The sequence below is a fragment of the Anopheles funestus genome, chromosome 3RL (assembly GCF_943734845.2).
Source record: "Anopheles funestus chromosome 3RL, idAnoFuneDA-416_04, whole genome shotgun sequence".
NCBI classification, from domain to species: domain Eukaryota; kingdom Metazoa; phylum Arthropoda; class Insecta; order Diptera; family Culicidae; genus Anopheles; species Anopheles funestus.
The window spans coordinates 33,436,396-33,453,976 of NC_064599.1; the positions used below are offsets into that span (position 1 = coordinate 33,436,396).

General features: G+C 41.2%; 3 protein-coding genes across 3 annotated transcripts in view; 1 reads left to right on the forward strand and 2 right to left on the reverse strand.

Annotated features, from left to right (window-relative positions):
• Nucleotides 1-17,581, forward strand: part of LOC125767857 (uncharacterized) — a 52,339-nt gene that overhangs the window by 916 nt on the left and 33,842 nt on the right. The window lies entirely within an intron of this gene.
• On the reverse strand, nt 894-14,924 carry LOC125767853 (putative phosphatidate phosphatase). The gene is made up of 6 exons (XM_049434782.1): nt 13,668-14,924; nt 8,278-8,384; nt 8,104-8,148; nt 3,854-4,057; nt 2,391-2,570; nt 894-2,320 (listed from the first exon to the last, which is right to left on the reverse strand). Exons 1-6 carry the CDS (start codon nt 13,993-13,995, stop codon nt 2,027-2,029), a joined length of 1,158 nt encoding a protein of 385 aa, XP_049290739.1. The 5' UTR covers nt 13,996-14,924; the 3' UTR covers nt 894-2,026.
• On the reverse strand, nt 15,013-17,346 carry LOC125767856 (tRNA (adenine(37)-N6)-methyltransferase). Its single transcript, XM_049434785.1, has 5 exons — nt 17,135-17,346; nt 16,942-17,068; nt 16,487-16,879; nt 16,153-16,419; nt 15,013-16,094 (listed from the first exon to the last, which is right to left on the reverse strand). The coding sequence occupies exons 1-5, from the start codon at nt 17,203-17,205 to the stop codon at nt 15,888-15,890; spliced, it is 1,065 nt and encodes a 354-aa protein (XP_049290742.1). The 5' UTR covers nt 17,206-17,346; the 3' UTR covers nt 15,013-15,887.

Below are 17,581 nucleotides of genomic sequence, written 5' to 3' on the forward strand. Positions count from 1 at the left end.
GAGATCCCGAGATTGACCCTCGGCTATGGCTATTCCATAAGCGGCCGCATGTAAAGGAGGCATTAAACCATGAAAAAATAACCCTGCATTAAATCATGAAAAAAGAGGTTCATTACAGTACCAAACGTAAGCTTGGCACGCTATTGTTTCACCACGATCATCTACGCAATACGAAGGACTGATCTATGAAAAACGAAACCTGAAAAATAGATGGTCCAATGCATGATGATAGGAGATGCTTTGGAACAAGGATCAAGGATCAAGGTATTTGGAAAGGAATTTAAATTGAGCGGTTTTGGGAGGAACAACAAGCTTAAGTCGAAAACAAATATTACAGTTTAGAGTAAAATCTGTTAATATCTGTTGGGTTAAAATGAGGGATGAAAATGTTACCCCTTCAATGGATTGGGTCTGTAATCCTAATTTTGTCTGATATTAATACCTTGTCAGTTTGGTTCTTGTTTGATTTTAAACACGTTTTCGGATTTGGTTATTCATGCTTAAAGCAGGGAGCTGGCTAGGAAGGACTTGAATTATTCATAATCATTGTCCTTTTCTGTGTTACTACCTGCAGCATGTATTTATCTGTAACATTCCAATATTTTTTTCGGATAAATAACAAGGTGCGATTTATGCCTCCAAGGGTTTGGTTTCCAAACGGATACACAAATGGTAAGCCTAAAAGGGTTTTCCATGCCATACATCAAACAGGAGATTGTTCCTTTTTTTTCGTTTTCATATGCTTTTGTTAAGGAATATCAACATTTAAATCATTCCGGCTCAGATAGACGGAAATATTCAAAAATAGACGTCGGAAAGATGTTCTAGCAGATGGTTCTTCAATTAGAAACATTGATTATAAATTTGATAATCATTGATCATTGATATAAATGTTAAACGTTCCGAAAAAAAGCAAAGGTCATATATTGAAACCATAGCTTGGTACAAGCGTATTATTTAACGCCATAACGCAGTTTTCTTTATGAGGTTCGTACGACAGCGTATATTTTCTGCGAATCTCCAACAGTACTAAGGACTTCTGGTCTTACACGGTCTTCGGACTAATCTATGTAATGTGAAAAATAAAACTTTTACATACTAAACAACCGAATGTGATTACATGTAGTGCCAGCATATACTTTCTAATTAATAACTTCAAGAGATATAATAATTTTCTATTCCAAGTCGGGATGTAAACCTTGCAGTAAAGTGTTTGCATAAGCAACTTTAACGCAACTAATGCTTTGAATTAAAAAAAAACACCGTAATTCATTTTTCTACTGTTAGTCAATCGTTGTGAAAAGTACCAATGTCGATTTATATTTGTAAACAACATCGTGTTGGAATAATTTTTGCTACCGAAACAACAGACTATTGCCTGTAATTAAGAAATCTAAAACAATAATCTATCTTTACGCTCTCTGATCGGTTCTTATAAAATCTGAATCTGCAGCGGGTTTCGTATCTTATAGATATTTTAAAGATTATTACAGACAAAAGTGATTGTATCTAGTTATATGGATAAATATACAACCATTTTATGTTGCTCTAATAGAAAACTCGACAGCGAATCGTATCTTACCGAGAGCAGCCTTCGTTTAGGTTAGCAACTGATAAATCTATGCTGTGTCTTTCCTATGTGTTGGCCTTTAGTCTTCTCAGCCACTTCGTCTGAACTACTGCTATTGTGAATTAACCTAACTTCCTACCACACTATTAGAAAGCTTAACGAGTAAACGTAATAAATTACTCCTCACTACTGTTCGCTATCGGTTGTCGCTTACGATGCTAGAGATTGCTACTACGTGATCATATCCCCCCGCTTTTCCCACAGATAGTAGTAGCATTAATTGATGCGATTACTTGGTGACGCATGGTTGGCATCTCGCCACAAAAGTGCATTGAATGCACAGATTTCCCTTGAGGAATTGGCAAAAAAGGAACTCGACGATCAAGTTCGGTGCAGGTGGTGGTCCGCAAGCGAATCAGGATTGTACGGCGGTATGTGCAGCCAACTACCATATCTTTAGTTGCCATTCCCGTGTGTATGGTTTGGGCTAAGCTCGTACCGTGTTTGTGGTAAGGTTGCGCTCATCAGCATACGTTTGCGTGCCACACTGAACAGGTCGGTGCAGAAGTTCGACACGACGATCGCTACCGTGGCACCGAGTACGCCCCCAGCCAGTACATCCGACCAGTGATGCTTGTAGTCGGAAATGCGGCTCAAACAGGTGTACCAGGCGAGCAGGATCAGCAGGAACTGGAAAAAGTGTTTCAGCAGCTTCGAACCGCGCCAGTTCATGCGGGCTTGCAGAAATATCTGTGTAACGGGGGAAGATACGATTGTAAGTCGTACAATGTGAATGGGCGGAAGGGAACGCGATACTTACAGCGCAGAAAACAAGCGTGTACATCGAGAAACTGGAATGTCCACTCGGGAATGACAGGCGCATTTCCTTCAGCATGCGGGCAGACGATTTCTCGCTGGTGCATGTGAAGTCCGTTACATATCGTCCTTGATTGATAGCATCGGCACAAGTGGTTCCGTCGGGCATCCGGGGTTTGCAGACCTTTATTTAGTGGTGGTAATAAAAAAAAAGGAAAACCGTATGAGATGATAATAAGTACGTACCAGCGGACTGTTGGTCGCTGTTCGTGCAACATCTTAATCAGCTAATTGCAATGTTTCGCGAAAAGGCAACGACGACGACGACGATCAATAGTCGTTTTAATGCCCTTACGATCATTAGAAGGGGCACGACAACCGCTCGTCAAGCTCGTCAGGGTATCTTTATTGGAGAGAGTAATATTTTCACCGCACATTATCGCTTTAACAGCTCTGTTAAGAGATCATTTTAAATATTAAAAGAACTAGCATTTTAATTTAAAAAAAACTGATTTTAAACTAATATAAACGATAAAATTGTTTATATTTCCTTTGTTTTGGAATCATTTAAAGTTTAGATTCAATATTTTGAGCTATTTATCGCCTTTACTTTCTAGCCACACAAACTGTTTTTTCCCCCAAAAAACATTCCAATGGCGAATGATTTAAAGAAACCTGTTTCCAGTTTGTGATTTTGATGGCAATTTTATGACTTGAACCTGTTCACATTTCACAAACGGCCATTACATGAGATCACCCTAAGTGGCTATGAAGTGTATGGAGAGGTTGGCCACCCATTCATTAGCGCCACTGGATGTGTGTGTGTGTACAGCAAAGCAGCGAATACAATTAATAGGAAGAAAGGCCCACACGATCAGGCTGCTTGAGTGGCATTTCAAAAAGGGCAAGAGAAACTGCACCGAACATGAATGCGCTGAAGTTCATTTCTTTTACCTCGTGACAGTGGATCGACAGTAACACAATTGAATTGTGCAATCGTTGTGTGAATAGGCACCAGTTACCGATACACATTGGTAACGGATGGGGGGTTTGATGGGGTTTACCGCAATTCGAATTGATAACGAGTCTAACTATCGGTGCTTCTCGCTACGAAGCGCAAGCGATGTTGGACCACACGCTGTTGGTGCACCGGAAAAAGGGAACCTACGATTGAGTGTATTGACTCGAAACGGGAAGTTTGCGATGCACTTCCTTTGGTGATCAATCGAATCGAACCGTATTTGTCTTCCGCCTTTTTATGTTTTTGCTAATGGTTGTACTCAACGCTCAAAAGAACGTAACGAACGTCCCGCGTTCTAATGATTTGTAGCACAACGCTTGCTAAAGATATCTATCGATGATAGTGGGGGGGCCTTACATCATCACCGGTGTACGCTCCATTACCAATTAACTAAAATGGGTCAATAAAAATGGTTTACCCAATCGATTCTCTATCGGTTTACTTACGTCAAAGAAATGTGGCCGTAGGCGACCGATCGTGTATTTGCCGACGTCCGTCAACAGCTGACTAACGGCTGCACCAAATCCAAACATACCGACCGATTTGTACGACTGCACGATCCAGAAGGGAATATCCGTGTTCCATACCTTTAGCGGAAGTGTATCGGATGTGTTTTTCATCTTTGCTCTGCATAGTTCCGTGATTATAATCTGTAATAAACAAAAAAAAAAAAACACAATTAGTTAAGTTTTGTTAAACCGCTGCACTTATTGGCATGGTACTGTAGTTAGTATTACACCCCCATAGCATGAAGTGGAACGAATTGGGGTCAATCAACTGCAATCGAATCGTTTCTCCATTCATCGCTCGTTTCAAATGCTCAGCTTTTTTGTGACATATTTTATGTTCCTTTACCCACTCCCTCATGGAGTTGGAATCATGGCGAGTGATCAAACGCTGCATGATCGTTTAACTACATGTTCCGTAAATTAGATTAATGTTTCTATCAACCCTTTTTTCATCCTGAACGACGATCCCATTTCGTACCGTTCTCCGATGTCTGTCTGGTTCGTTTAGGGCAGCAAAAGGTGGTGGACCCAGTTCCCCAAAGCACGACATTCAGTGATCCCTTGCTCGTACCTTGTTCGCAAATCCCCAATCCTTAAGGAAAACTTAACTAGAGCTCAACTTACGAGCAGTGGATGGAAAACAGAACGTATAACACACAACATTAAGCAGAGCAAAAGAAAGCCTGCATTATGATTTGCATTTTTAAAACCCCTTAAGCCACATTCGAAAGAAAAGGCGAGCAAAAATGGGACTGAGAAGCAAAACGGCAAACGAAGTAACGAAGTACTACCACACCGTGACAGGTCAAATCCGTCCGTGGTTTTATCTATGAATTACAATCCACAAACGCAAGGCAAATGCGCGGGCTCACACACACACAAAATGGTTCCGAGCGAAAATTTGCGCGGATCATAAATTTGTTCGCATGGGGGCACGTGCGACAAGGCGAGGCACAAGCGCTTTTTGTACCACGAATATGATATTCAGACAAGATATACTCGAACCGAAGATAGCCTGGCTTTAGCATGTGCTTTATGATGAGGGAAGGGAAAGAAAGAAAGATAAAAAAAGGATTTGTGCTTTTACCTTTTTTTTGTACGCCATTGATGGTATCATACGACACGCGGAAATGAACTGCAAAGGTATCATTTAAATCAATGATAAATGGCACCTGGCTAGGTAAGATAGATTATCGATTTGCTACGGCTGTCTGGCGCGGTGATAATGGTGTGGAAAATATTTCAGCTTTCAACGGGGCGGTATTTTTCATACTTATGTCACAATATGACCTCCCCGTTTGTGGGGTGAAGCGGTTTTTCAATGCAATGCAGGAAGATTAATTAAAGAAGAATGTATTCTTTGAATTGGGCATTTGTGCATTCTCTCGTGATAATAAATTCATTTGTGTAATATTTAATAAAGATGAAATTTATTGAAGTACATGGAGAGCTTTAACTATGGTTTAAAGCTATCTCAGACGGGGCGGAAAGGGTTAGTGTTCGAACGAGGACGAAAAACCGATTCATTTTTTGCTGTAGGAATAGTCTAATGTAGGACAAACAAATTAATGATTGTACCCGGAAAATCAAAAGACATAATACTCTGGATAGACGAAGTATGAATAGAGAAAGTAAGCCTCTGAATATATCTGAAGTATATCTAAATATAGGACAAGAGTTTGACTGAACATTTCTCATAAAATAGTAGAGGAAGAACAGGAAAACAACAGTATAAAAGTGTGTTTTCAATTATTTTTATACATCTATAGATGCTGTAAAACAAAACCTTTAAAAAAGGGACATGGCACCATGTTCTAACTCTAGCGTCACCTGTGTAATCCACTTGCTTCACAAGCTTGATGGATGATTCTTTAAATGAGGGACAATTTAAAGAACTCTTTTCCTTCAAGAACTAGTGTTCGAACATTCAACCAATAATTATCCGATTTCCCTTCGGAATGGCCATTGAAAGCTTTCCGAAATGCCTCACCCAAGTTTCGTTTTTTCTCCACGTCTGTCTTAGAGACCTAGAACCAGGGTCGGAATCGTTCCAGGGTGGACCCAGGCGGCGAGTTTTATCGGTCATAGTCCAACGACGTGGGTTGGTCACAGTTGTTAAAGATTTTATAAAAACCGAGCTTATGGATCGTACACACTCGCACACGTGCTTCACATGCTGAGGCGATGAAAGGCATCATAGGTTGTTAATGATCCAAAGCCTCGCTACAGGTCGGTCGTTGTGTGGTTGGGTCACTGTCACCACTAGGCAAAAACCACACGGAAACCATCTAATTTATCGGGAACCCGTTTTCCACCCGTACCGTAGACGACACTGTAAAGCCGAACAAGCGTAAAAAAGGGAAAACTCCAACGAAAAGCTTCACTATACACTTATCATGCTTCTTAGCGGTCGTGTAGCCCTTCTATTCCATGCTGCGTTGGCCGGCGCATGGTATCTTTATGGAAATCAAAGCAGCGTATCGGGGTGAAGAATGTTTCAATGCATTCAACCACGTACGAACGACGAGAATGATGACGATATATGCACGTCATCGGGAACTTAAAACAAAGGAACATCGGGAACATACGCGACCGGGTACTTCACGCCGTTTGGGTTTGCCGCTGAGGCCTTCCCTTTGAAAGACCTTGAGCTGGATCCATCCGTCTGGGGCATGAAAGTGGCAAGCCTACCAACATTGATTTCTGCTATCATTTCATCCCTCCCCCAAAAAAAACTGCATAATCGCAAAAAAGGAAGCCTCATCACATCCCACCAGGGAGGTGGTAGCAGCTGTGGTATTCTCGGGTAGGCGTAAAATCCATTTCCCAGAACTGCTGCCATAACGAATTTCAAAATTCGCTCGATTATGCGTTGCACCAGCATATGACCGTGACCGTGACTGAGTGGCAATACAAAAAGGGCTCTTTCATATTCCGACGTTTAAGCCATAGGGAATGATTTCGCGCAAATCTCTACGTCTGCAGTATGTTTTTGCATGTTTAGAAAATTCTGAGCGTGTGTAATAAAACTAACGCAAAATAAAATAAACCTTTTTGGGGTTCGCTGCTGTCTCAGTATACAAACATATTAAAAACCCGCACAAATAAATCTTCTTAGGTGTGTACACATCACACGCATGAAACGGAGGAAATGGAAAATCAACCGATCAACCGGGGGCGGCTTATCATCCGTCCTGTCAGGTTATGCAGGATGTTTGATTTATTCTGTATTCCCGGAAGTTTCTCGCAGTCTTCAACCTACCGCCCTCCGTATGCATCTTGCAGTTTGCCTTCCGAATTTGACGACAGAAATGTAAACTATTGAGGGAACTGTATGAGAAGGTCCCAGTAGAGCACTACTGGGAATTTCGCCTCACCACGAACTCATCGGCACATCAAAGGGCATCATTCTTTGCCACGCAACCAAATTCGTCACAGCAAACAACCTGGCACAACAGACTGAAGACGGTGGTGGATTTGAAAACTGGTGTTCCAAACTCTTTGGTACCATTCCTTTACGGGATTTGACTTCTTTTATAAGAAAACACGTCTCACACGAAACACTTTACATAAGCGATGAAACAACGCGCTTGAATGTTACGTTTTTAACAAAATTTCTCCTATGCTCTTCTGCTTGTTCAAACTATTTCTTCTTCCTACCGACGAACGATTAGAACGTTTGTGTGATGGTTTGTTTTTTTTTCTTCCTTCCATTTCCCCATTCATTTATGTTTTCTTATCCACCAGCATAAATTTGTTTCCATCCCCCGATCCGGTTTTCGTGAATGTTGCCCTTCGGAGTTTCGAACGATCCGGTGCGCGGAAGACGCACGCAGTTAGACCGTTGAACTCTCCGGGACGGTTATTACATTAACACGACAGAACAACGACCACGAACAAATAAATATCGATACACTCCAACACTCCGAGGTGAGGGATAGAATTTGTGGTCGGTTTTTTTCTTTTACGATCGGTTAAAGTAATTAACAATCGACGAAGGAAAACCGGGGTGTAATAAATTATGTGCACTCGGCGCACAGGGTGTTTGAGGGTGTTTTCTTGTTTTTTTCTTTCTACCAAACAATCGTTGAAAAGTTATTGAGGAAAACAATGCGATGACGTTCGATATATGTAGGAAAAACCTTTGACGGGAAACACCGCGAATAGGATCCGACGTTAACACTTACCACTATTACTGGCAGCAAGATACCGATGATGTACAGCATCCAGTTCTGTAGGAGTGAAAAAGGATGGAAATGTTAATAATTTAATAATTGTGTTTGTTTATTTCGGCTTGCTGGGCTTTTTATCGCAAGACGGGCGCGTTACGCCACCAATTTACTTAGTGACGGGTAACTTACCGTAACGGTTGAATCATGGAAAGGGTGCATCAGTGATTCATCGTCACAGAAAAAACCTCGCTTAAACGGATCACCGACCAGGAAGAAGATTAGGATAGGAAATCCAACTGAAATTATAAAAGCAGACAAAAATGAGAACACATATTAATGGAACGTTGCTATCTCAATGCGACTATCACGCCCGCGTCAAGATCCTGGTCGCGGAAGATAAGACCCCGTAGACTATCGTGCTGATATTAACATTAACAATGGTAACGTGTGTTGATGGCTGCTACCGACAACAATGGCATGATTCATGTCCTGTTGTAAATTTAACAATTTTAGAACAAGGTTTTCCCCACTCAGATTTGTTTTTTGATTCCTTCTCTTTTACAATTGTGGCCTTCTTTCGGGGATTTTTGGTTCGCAAATATTTCTTCTTTATAGAGTTACTAAATTTATGCAAACGAAATGTGAATATTAAGAAGTTTAAGTGTGAATGGTGTTAAAATAAATTTTAAAGTCAATCAGGCAAACCAGTTTTAAGTTTCCCCCTATATAACAGCAGTAAACAAACATTGTCGAATGTTTTTGCGATCGTCTTTAGTAATGTGTTTTCAGCTAGCAGATTTGATTACACACCGAAGCAGATCGATAAAAATAATCGTTCCGAGTGCAGGACGCTTCGTGGGGACCACACGTAGTCGTACACAATTTCTTTCTGGCCTGATTGGAAGCCAGTGAAGAGAAAACAGAAAATTGGATAGCTATACAAAACGTGACAATCTTCGCTTATGCTTTATGCACACCACCCAGCTGGGTGGGGCGGGGTACTTGCGCAAACGAGATGTTAAAAAAAACATCGTACCTTATTTGTATTGCATCGAACCCTTCTCCCCTCCGTTACACAGTGGAGCAGAGTAAGGGAAGCCAAATATTTGCATACTATTTGCATAAATAAGCTACCCCTGTGAGTAACCGGCGTTACTCTGGAGAGAAGGAGCGCTTTGGGGCTTGACATGTATGTAAAGCTATGCAATGGTATTCCCCCGGGGGGGATAAGATTTGTTCGCTTGTTGGTGGTTGACTTAAGGTCAATTGAATTCGGTTTCAATAATTTGCTTATGAGGTGACGAGAGTCCGCGTAAATGCAGCTTGAAGATTGCAAGAAGATCGAAGAATTCGTGAAGAGATACTCAAATGCCTGCGATACCGAGCAGGGGGGGGAAATTGCATGTTATGACCCGCTTGTTAACGACGGTGTAATACGGGATCGATTGTTGTCGATGGCCAGTACCGTAGCAAGGATAAGTAATTGTGCTCCGATATTGAACGTTCCTTGCCGGGGGTTTTAATTTGAATCCTTGTTGGGAAACTTGTTGCAATTTATATGTAAACGAGTTGATGCACAGGTGTAGTAACTATGGGCCTTGTTTCGCTTCCGATTATGGGAAGCGGCGTTGCGCAATCAGGCAATCTGGCGAAATCGTGCAAAATGATAGCATGATTTTGCAGACATTACACAGAAACGAACATTTGGATGTTTTGTCTTGGAGGGAAATGTTAAACGATCAATTTATCAGGTCATTGAATTGCATCACGTATTATATTGAGATGGATTGGTGATATAGTGGTAAATATGTCGATTTTGACATGGAAGAATCGGGACCAAATCCCATCACAATCGTTGGTTCGTAGTAAGGAGTCTTAATCAATGGACAAGACATGATCCTTAGTAGATCACTAAAGAGGAGATCGTGTTTTTTTTCTCAAAACAGCATTTTGCAATTCTGAAACCCAAAAATTCTGGAAAACCTTAGAACTGAATGGTCCGGAATCTTCATCAGATACTCTTTACAAAACGCTTCTCTTTGTTTTATAGGCAAAATACTATAACATTGTTCAGCTAACAATCGCATTTTTAACTTTAAACTTTCGCGAATTCGTCTTCTATTGAAAATTTTCAAAATCTGGCTTTTCATGTACTATAATTAAGTATTTTCTTTAATAATATTTTGAAATTATGGAGTTGCTGGTGGGAACCGCAATACCTGGATTATAGTGGCCCGTAGAAAGGCGTTGTTGAAACATAATTTTGAGCGTTATTCTTCACAATTTTTTCCAAGAATTCTTGAATGTGTAAAACTTTCCGTAAACATACTTTAAATCCAACAATTGATCATTTCTTCTAGCTTCTGTCGAATTTCCCAAAGAAGAACGTGGTACAAATAGTAGTTAGAAGTCATTTCATTATCAGTTGAGTATGCCTTACAACATACATAATTGAAAAAACGGAAATATGTCCCAGCGAAAAAAAAAACACTTTATTGCTCTCATGTGTTGCGGATTAGGCAATGTCCATAGTTCTGTTAATAGGACAAGCGTTTTTTTAACCAAATAGCAAACCAGACCACATGGGGCTGGAAGTTGGAAGCTGTTCAATAAATAACACTCAAATCAGAACTCAAATTAATTGGTACCATGTTCCGGCGTGGTTGAGATGTTCGACATGTTTCGCACTTCCTCAATGGACAAGCGTTCAATATGTCTACACGGCAGTTAAAGTGGCACTACGATTGACTTAAATCTCTTCAAAGAAAGTGAATAGAAGTGAAACATATTTAAACCCTTGTGCATGTGTAAAGAAAAATGCACCCTTCGACCACTTTACTGTCTGCCGAAGAGACGACAGCCCCATGAACCCAAATATTTGGGTTAGGGAAACACTTTCAGGGAGTTCCTCCCGGTGATTCTTTATCCCTACTCTCCCCCCCCGCTCCATGCATTCGAATACGAGAAATGCATTTTTTGGAGTGCAATTGATTCGACGGAAATGATCCATTTGATTGCCCGCGCACACACTGCACATTAACGCCGGATTGTGCGGCTGAGTGGCGTCTATTTACCCAAGAGTGGTACGGTGGGTGAAAGTGAATCCGGTACTACTATCGGGCACCGTTGTGCGGAAAGGGGACGAGGCGCGAAGGAACCACATGTGTGATGGCGGTGATGGTAGGTTGCTATTTCCATACGGCAGTGTGTGCCTCCGTTATTACCCCCTACGAATGGTCGTTCCGTTTGGTGACCATGTGTTGAAGTGCGTCGGTTGTTAGCTGCCCGTTGCGTGATGATTGATTGATACGTTTCTATACTAACGGAGACGCAAGGAGAGCAACAAAAAAAAAACGCGCGCACACCAGAAATCGTCAACCGTGGCAAGTTGTTGTTGGGTACGATCAAACCGCATGTTTGAGCCTCGTGGAAGTTGGAGTTGTTTGCCATTTGCAGCAGCAAAAAAAAAAGGAAAAAACAACAACAGGCCGTTGCGGTTGAGCTCGTGGCGTTTTGATTATTTTTTCAGCTGCTAGGCCCACAGCTTGAGAAAGTCCAATTCATCCGCACGTACGGTGGAGAAGCAACAGTGCTCGAGTGATCGACGTCTTATGACCATGTGGGGCAAGAAGCGTTTCCGGTTCCAAACCAGCGCGGCTTGACACACCATATTGTCTGCCCCGTAGCAAAGTATTAAGTTTCGGGATGCTGCGTGCGTCACCAAGTGTTGCATTCCCAATTATGGCGGTTGTTACAAAACGAGAATCGTTTGCTTGTGGAGCTACATTTTCAAGCAAGTACATGATGATAAGGTATTTCTCATCCTATCAGTTACTCATCGAGTGTAGGATTTTCTCATATCATTTCTTTTTTTGTCAGTACGAAACATCGCCAGATATTGGACACAGTTTCTAGCACCAAAAATGTATCTTGGACTACAACATGGACGTTGTTCTCTTATCTGACTTAGCAAAGAAAAATGATTTATCTTTTTTGAGGACTATCAGGAATAATTAACGAAATTTAAACAACCTCATCAATTCAGAGACTAAAGAATTTCTTCAAAATCAATGTCTCTATAAATTCTATCAACAAGATCAAGTGATCTTGTGTTAAAAATTTTGGAATTTTTACGGATTTAGAGTTGATCGTGTCTTGTGAAGTATCTATAACTATCTAAACGTTTTATTATTTATTGTATTAAACTTGGATTGAATCTAAAGTATGAGATTGAAATTTATGAGAACTCTTGGGCATAAGCATAAGTGTGATGTGGTGAAAATCCACCAATTAAAACAAACGAACTTAATGCGAATGTTTTGCTCGTGAAGGTATTAACAACATAATTAACTTACTTCTGTTTGGAATACAACAAAGTATCGTCTCAAACTGTATCAAGTGATTAAACGATATCGTTAAGCTTCTGGCGGCACATTTTGCTGTTTGCAAACGGTACTTACGAGCGGTAAACGGATTCAACAACCGTGCCGCAGCCATAACAGTCGGTAGATGAAGGTTTGTAAGGGTTGTTTAAATATTTCAAACGTGTCCCTTCGCTTCTAACCGGTTCGCATTACCTAGACCGCTTGTAGGGTGTTTACTTTATTCCTTTTTTTATTTTTCGTCGTTTGCTGTGACTCATTTGCCGCCAAGCCATAGCGTTAGATAAGAGTGTTGGAGCCCACGGTCAAAGGAAGGTTTGATAAAAATAAAAAAGCGAGGCAACATACTTTCATCGAGTCTCCCGGATCGCTAGAGAATAGTAGAAGTGGTTTAATTGCTTAATGGTCACAACCTGTTGCGTTGTGCCGGTGTTTTAGCATCGCTTTTGTTCTGTCTATTTTTAATTTTTATCGTACATTTTGAAATATTCTTTTCCCACCGTAAGGATCAACCGAAAACAAACCATACGTTTCGGTGGAATTTTATCAAATGGTAATAGATAAGAATTCGTTGTTTACATTACATTTGGCATGATAAACCATCATGGGTTATGCATTAATCATCATTTTAAATGTTGTACATAAAGCAACAAAACACACTATTGTTTGTCGTGCGCCGTGAATGACATCAGCGGGCCAAAGTCTCTACATACAGCGGCAGCAAACAGAATTAATTTGGCATCCATTTCCGTCTACACGTGATGAGGGACAAATGGTTGTTTGCCTCCGGTGCGACTAACACCGGTAGACAATGATGCCCGCGTGGAGAAGATTGATGTCATTGAAAATGCAAAATTTATCATGATGCTGTTGCTGGCCTATATACGCGCTGTTCGGTGTGAATGCCACATGCTGCGTGCCGTTTTCGAAGGTTGTACACATTCCAAAACGGGCACGGTCGGTAGTTTAAGTAACGTTTTTTTTTCTTAAAGTCGTTTTACAATTGACATTCAATCCTGCATACGGGTATTTCCACCTTGAACTTGAAGCAACCGTAGTATGCTGCGCCTTCAAATGGGGTTGTTCTGTTTTTAGATTCCGGATCTATTTCAACCCTCAAGCTTTCGTCATTATCGTGGACGGGTTTTTGCGATAGCATCCGTGATCCACTGATAGCACCAAACAATCGAAACTCACCGCAGCAGAGGATGAGAAAATCGAAGCCAACTTTCAGCAGCACCTTCTTCGTGTCGTCCATGGTGATGGTGGAGCGGGCGTTTGCTGTACCACCACGGCTGGTTACTACGATGGGTTGCTGTTCGCTGCTAAGCTCCGTCGTGCAGTTGCTGCAGTTACTGTCGCTGGAGCACGTATTATCACTCGATCCACCCGCGGTATGCACTATCACTGCTGGGTCAAGATGTCGGTACGATGTTGCTGCTCGCTGCTGTCGCAGAAGGTATCGTTCGTCGTGCTTCAACGGTGTTGCTTCACTGATAGGACACCCGTCCGTAATGTGGTACATTTATTGCTACCAAGAAAACTCTTAAGTACCGTGATGGAACCACACACGCGTTATCGATGATTGCCAAGAAGATAAAACAATACGTCACCGGTGAGGGGGCGCTAGGGAAACTACACACGCACACACTTTGCAGTTGGATCGAGGTAACGGTAAATTTACGCACAAACACACACACACGCGGCTCGTTGTTTACTTGGGAGATAAACAATGTCAGTTCTCACCACCTGCTTCGTCTACCTGCCGGACGCTGGTAAAGATGATTTTTTGCTGTCGTGTGGGAAAACTTCACACATACTAAACCGTGGCCATTGTTTATGACAATTAGCATAATAAGAAAGAAGACGATGCGTCGTGCTATATGATGCTTTTTCTGAATATTTGTAATCTTATTGCTCGCTGTTACCTTTCGTAACCTTCACTGCACAGTACTTCTGCGCACCCGTTTCTGCAGTGGGCGCAAGATGTCCTTGAAAATGTTACCTTCGCCTTCGGTTGACGCGATGCCTAGATCCACCCGAAACCCGTTTTTCTTTGGGTTCAAAAACACGCAAGGTCAACACGAAAAACGTCCCCGCACGGGATGGAATGTATAACGCGGATCACAGGTACCGCGATCTCAAGCTTCTTCACACAGCTGCAAATTGTATCCGAGGAATTTCACGGTTGCCAATGAAACCGGTTGTGTTAAATCACTGCAATTTCCAGGGACACCCGCAGCCTATTATGGCGAATGCATTATCGCTTTCTTTTGCGTAAGCACAGAAGTGTGGATTAATCGTTTCACACCCGCTGTGGCATTATCGCTTGACCGGTGTTATCGCAGTAGCGGGAAAAAGTGTTATTTTCCTACCACGGCGCTACAATTTCTCCACGGGCACTGTACTGCTCTGCACTGCTTCTGCTGTACTGAACCGTTCAAGGGGAGGCGAAAAATAAACAAAGTTCGTGTGGCTGACGTTTGGAACCGTCACTTTTTTTTGCTATACATTTCCCCCTCCAAAAACACAGCTGGTGATAGGGCTGTTCATTCTCGAATGAATTGTATGACCCGTGCGACAAAATATTTGACTGTGGAATGAACGTTGCGGCTTAATAACACCTTACTAAAGGCTTGATAACGAATCCTGATATGTTCTGGATTAAAATACGTGCAAGGATACGTTCAGTATTATTTATTCGTAGAAATTACAAGGTTAGGCTCTCTTATTTAAGTTTTTCATTAACCTTTTACCAAAAAGTGGATGATTTTCGATACTTCTGTTCTGTACAAGGTAGTCAAACATGGTTTCGGCGTTACGATATAAAAAGTTACGCATCTAGAAATGCTCAAAATTCGAATACCGATGATCTGAATAATTGTTGTATATTGCACATTTAACACAGATTAAACATTTTGTCAAGGGGGTATATGCGCTGAAGCCACAGTGGAGTATTATTCGTCAAGATGGTCATAATTTATGTTCATCATATATATTCCGTTTTTTATTTTAGATTAATAGGTATTAGTTTAACACGCTACCGATCATGATCGCGGCAACACCGGGTTGTACAAACCAAGCCGGATTAAGTATGTCCTAATGATGAAACACAACCCCCTTGGTGTATGTGATAAACGGCCCCCGTGTTCCACACGATATGACCGGGTATCAAATCCCACCTAAAAGTCTAGTAAGCCAGAAATGGCCGGCATGACCATTACAGGGCGTTCAGCCAAGAAGAAGAATGATAAAAAGTATTATAAAAGCAATTGCAATAAATAAATATGTTGTTTATACAACTTTTTATTATGCAGATTTTAAATTAAACCAAAAATTCAAAAGTAACAGAACTTAAGTTTTTTCATCATCATGGTACTTTTAGTACGAGTTCTTTTTCATAATAGTTGCCGCCATTTACTCTGCTGAGGAGGAGCATTCTCCAGTCATTTCTTGAAAATTAACAACGTCTCGTATCTGAAGGACGGTTACGGTAGTGTTTTGATCGTCAAATTTGCACGTGACGGTATGCTCCCCTAAACGAAACGTGTATATTTGCGAACCATACTTCGTGCGTAAATATACAGAGCGAGGATCAGCCTTCAGTACATCAACAATGGAATTCTGTAAAGAAAAAACGCTATAGATTACCAAGCTTAGCTAAACGGTAATGAGGGATTACCTTTTCTATTTGAAGCTCTTGTAGTTGGGATTCTGCATTTGCATTGAAAATTACGTTTAAGCTCGAACTATTCAATACCCAGTTGGGCACGGTCACAGCAGGAACTGGTTGTGTGTTGTTTGATCCACCCGGTTTCTTGTCCTGCAGATTCGTTTCCTCTCCGTCGGGTGCTTCCCGTGAGTTAAGGAATTCTGCTTCCTTTATGTTTACCGGTACATCATACTGCGGAATGTATGGTTTTATGTCTAGTACGGGTGTACCATCAACCTGTGCCAAAAAGAGTATTCATTCATTAAGGGTTGTTCATGAGTTGCTCAGTTACAAATTCTCTTACCATATCGGTTCCTAGAAAGAACACTTTAGAATCTTCAATCCTGTCCAATTGCACCAGTGACAGACCTATCGGGCAAGGACGATGAGGAGATCGCGTACTGAACACACCGACACGCTCACCGCCTAATCGTGGAGGAGCAACTTTCGCTTTTGCATGGTTAGGGTTCCGGTGAAAGTAGTAAACGATCCAGAGGTGCGAAAAGTTCTCCAGTCCTTCCAGGGAATGTGCCGGATTGTTGAATGTGGTTGATGATATATCTATTCTACTCAACAAACCCGATGCTAGACTAGCTTGCCGTGGTACAGCACGCTTGTCGTTGAACACAGTTTTTATAACACCTATTGGTTTGAATGTGCAGACATCTGCGCCGTCATCGTCCACGAGTATGTTCTCCTGCACAAAAGGATAATTGTTTTTAGTAGGAGGCCAGTTTTGTTTGTGCACTCTAGACAAACCTTTTTATTGCTATGTCCATTTTGTTGCTGTTTCTCCTGGCAACCTTCGCACCGATAATCGTTCAATAGCTTTAGGATATGTTGGTGCTCTTTTGTGTGCATGTGCTGCAGATTGGAGAGTTGTTGCCTAAAACATGAATGAAGAGACAGCTGAAAGTGTTTCCCGTAGCCAACAAAGGGTTAAAGAAGGTACCTTAAGTTTTTAATTTCACTCCTAGCAGTTGCTAGCTGTGCTTTTAGAAATTCTATTTCCGTATTACTCATTTTGGACAGTAAAAAGATATCACAAACTAGCTAGGAGAAAGTATGTAAACAAATCTAGCGACATTCGGTTTGACAACAGGTTAGATTCCCGGTGCAAAAGATATGACACATCATATCTTCTGGTCTTCGGTCTGGTGAAAAATGTATTCAACACCAAAACAGTAATTGACCTGACTAGAGATAATTTTTAAAAGGTTAATTTTATTATGCTGGCTTTGTAATTGTACTGAAATATATTATATAACGATTAAATTTACTTTGAAAAAATTGATTGAAAATTTATTTCAATAATCTTTGTGTTTTAAGTTTTTTTTAGTAACGCTACTTTCAAATAGATGGCGCCACATGATCCAACCTTTGCCGATGCTACAGCATT

Excerpts from the sequence above, each read along its gene's own strand:
- LOC125767853 (XM_049434782.1), bottom strand. The coding sequence starts at position 13,995 with ATGTACCACATTACGGACGGGTGTCCTATCAGTGAAGCAACACCGTTG. Across the intron at positions 8,385-13,667 it reads TTTTCTCATCCTCTGCTGCG|TTGGATTTCCTATCCTAATC; the intron begins GTGAGTTTCGAT and ends TTATAATTTCAG. Across the intron at positions 2,321-2,390 it reads ACACGCTTGTTTTCTGCGCT|ATATTTCTGCAAGCCCGCAT; the intron begins GTAAGTATCGCG and ends CCCGTTACACAG.
- LOC125767856 (XM_049434785.1), bottom strand. The coding sequence starts at position 17,205 with ATGAGTAATACGGAAATAGAATTTCTAAAAGCACAGCTAGCAACTGCT. Across the intron at positions 17,069-17,134 it reads AGTGAAATTAAAAACTTAAG|GCAACAACTCTCCAATCTGC; the intron begins GTACCTTCTTTA and ends TTCATGTTTTAG. Across the intron at positions 16,095-16,152 it reads AAGAGCTTCAAATAGAAAAG|AATTCCATTGTTGATGTACT; the intron begins GTAATCCCTCAT and ends TTTTCTTTACAG.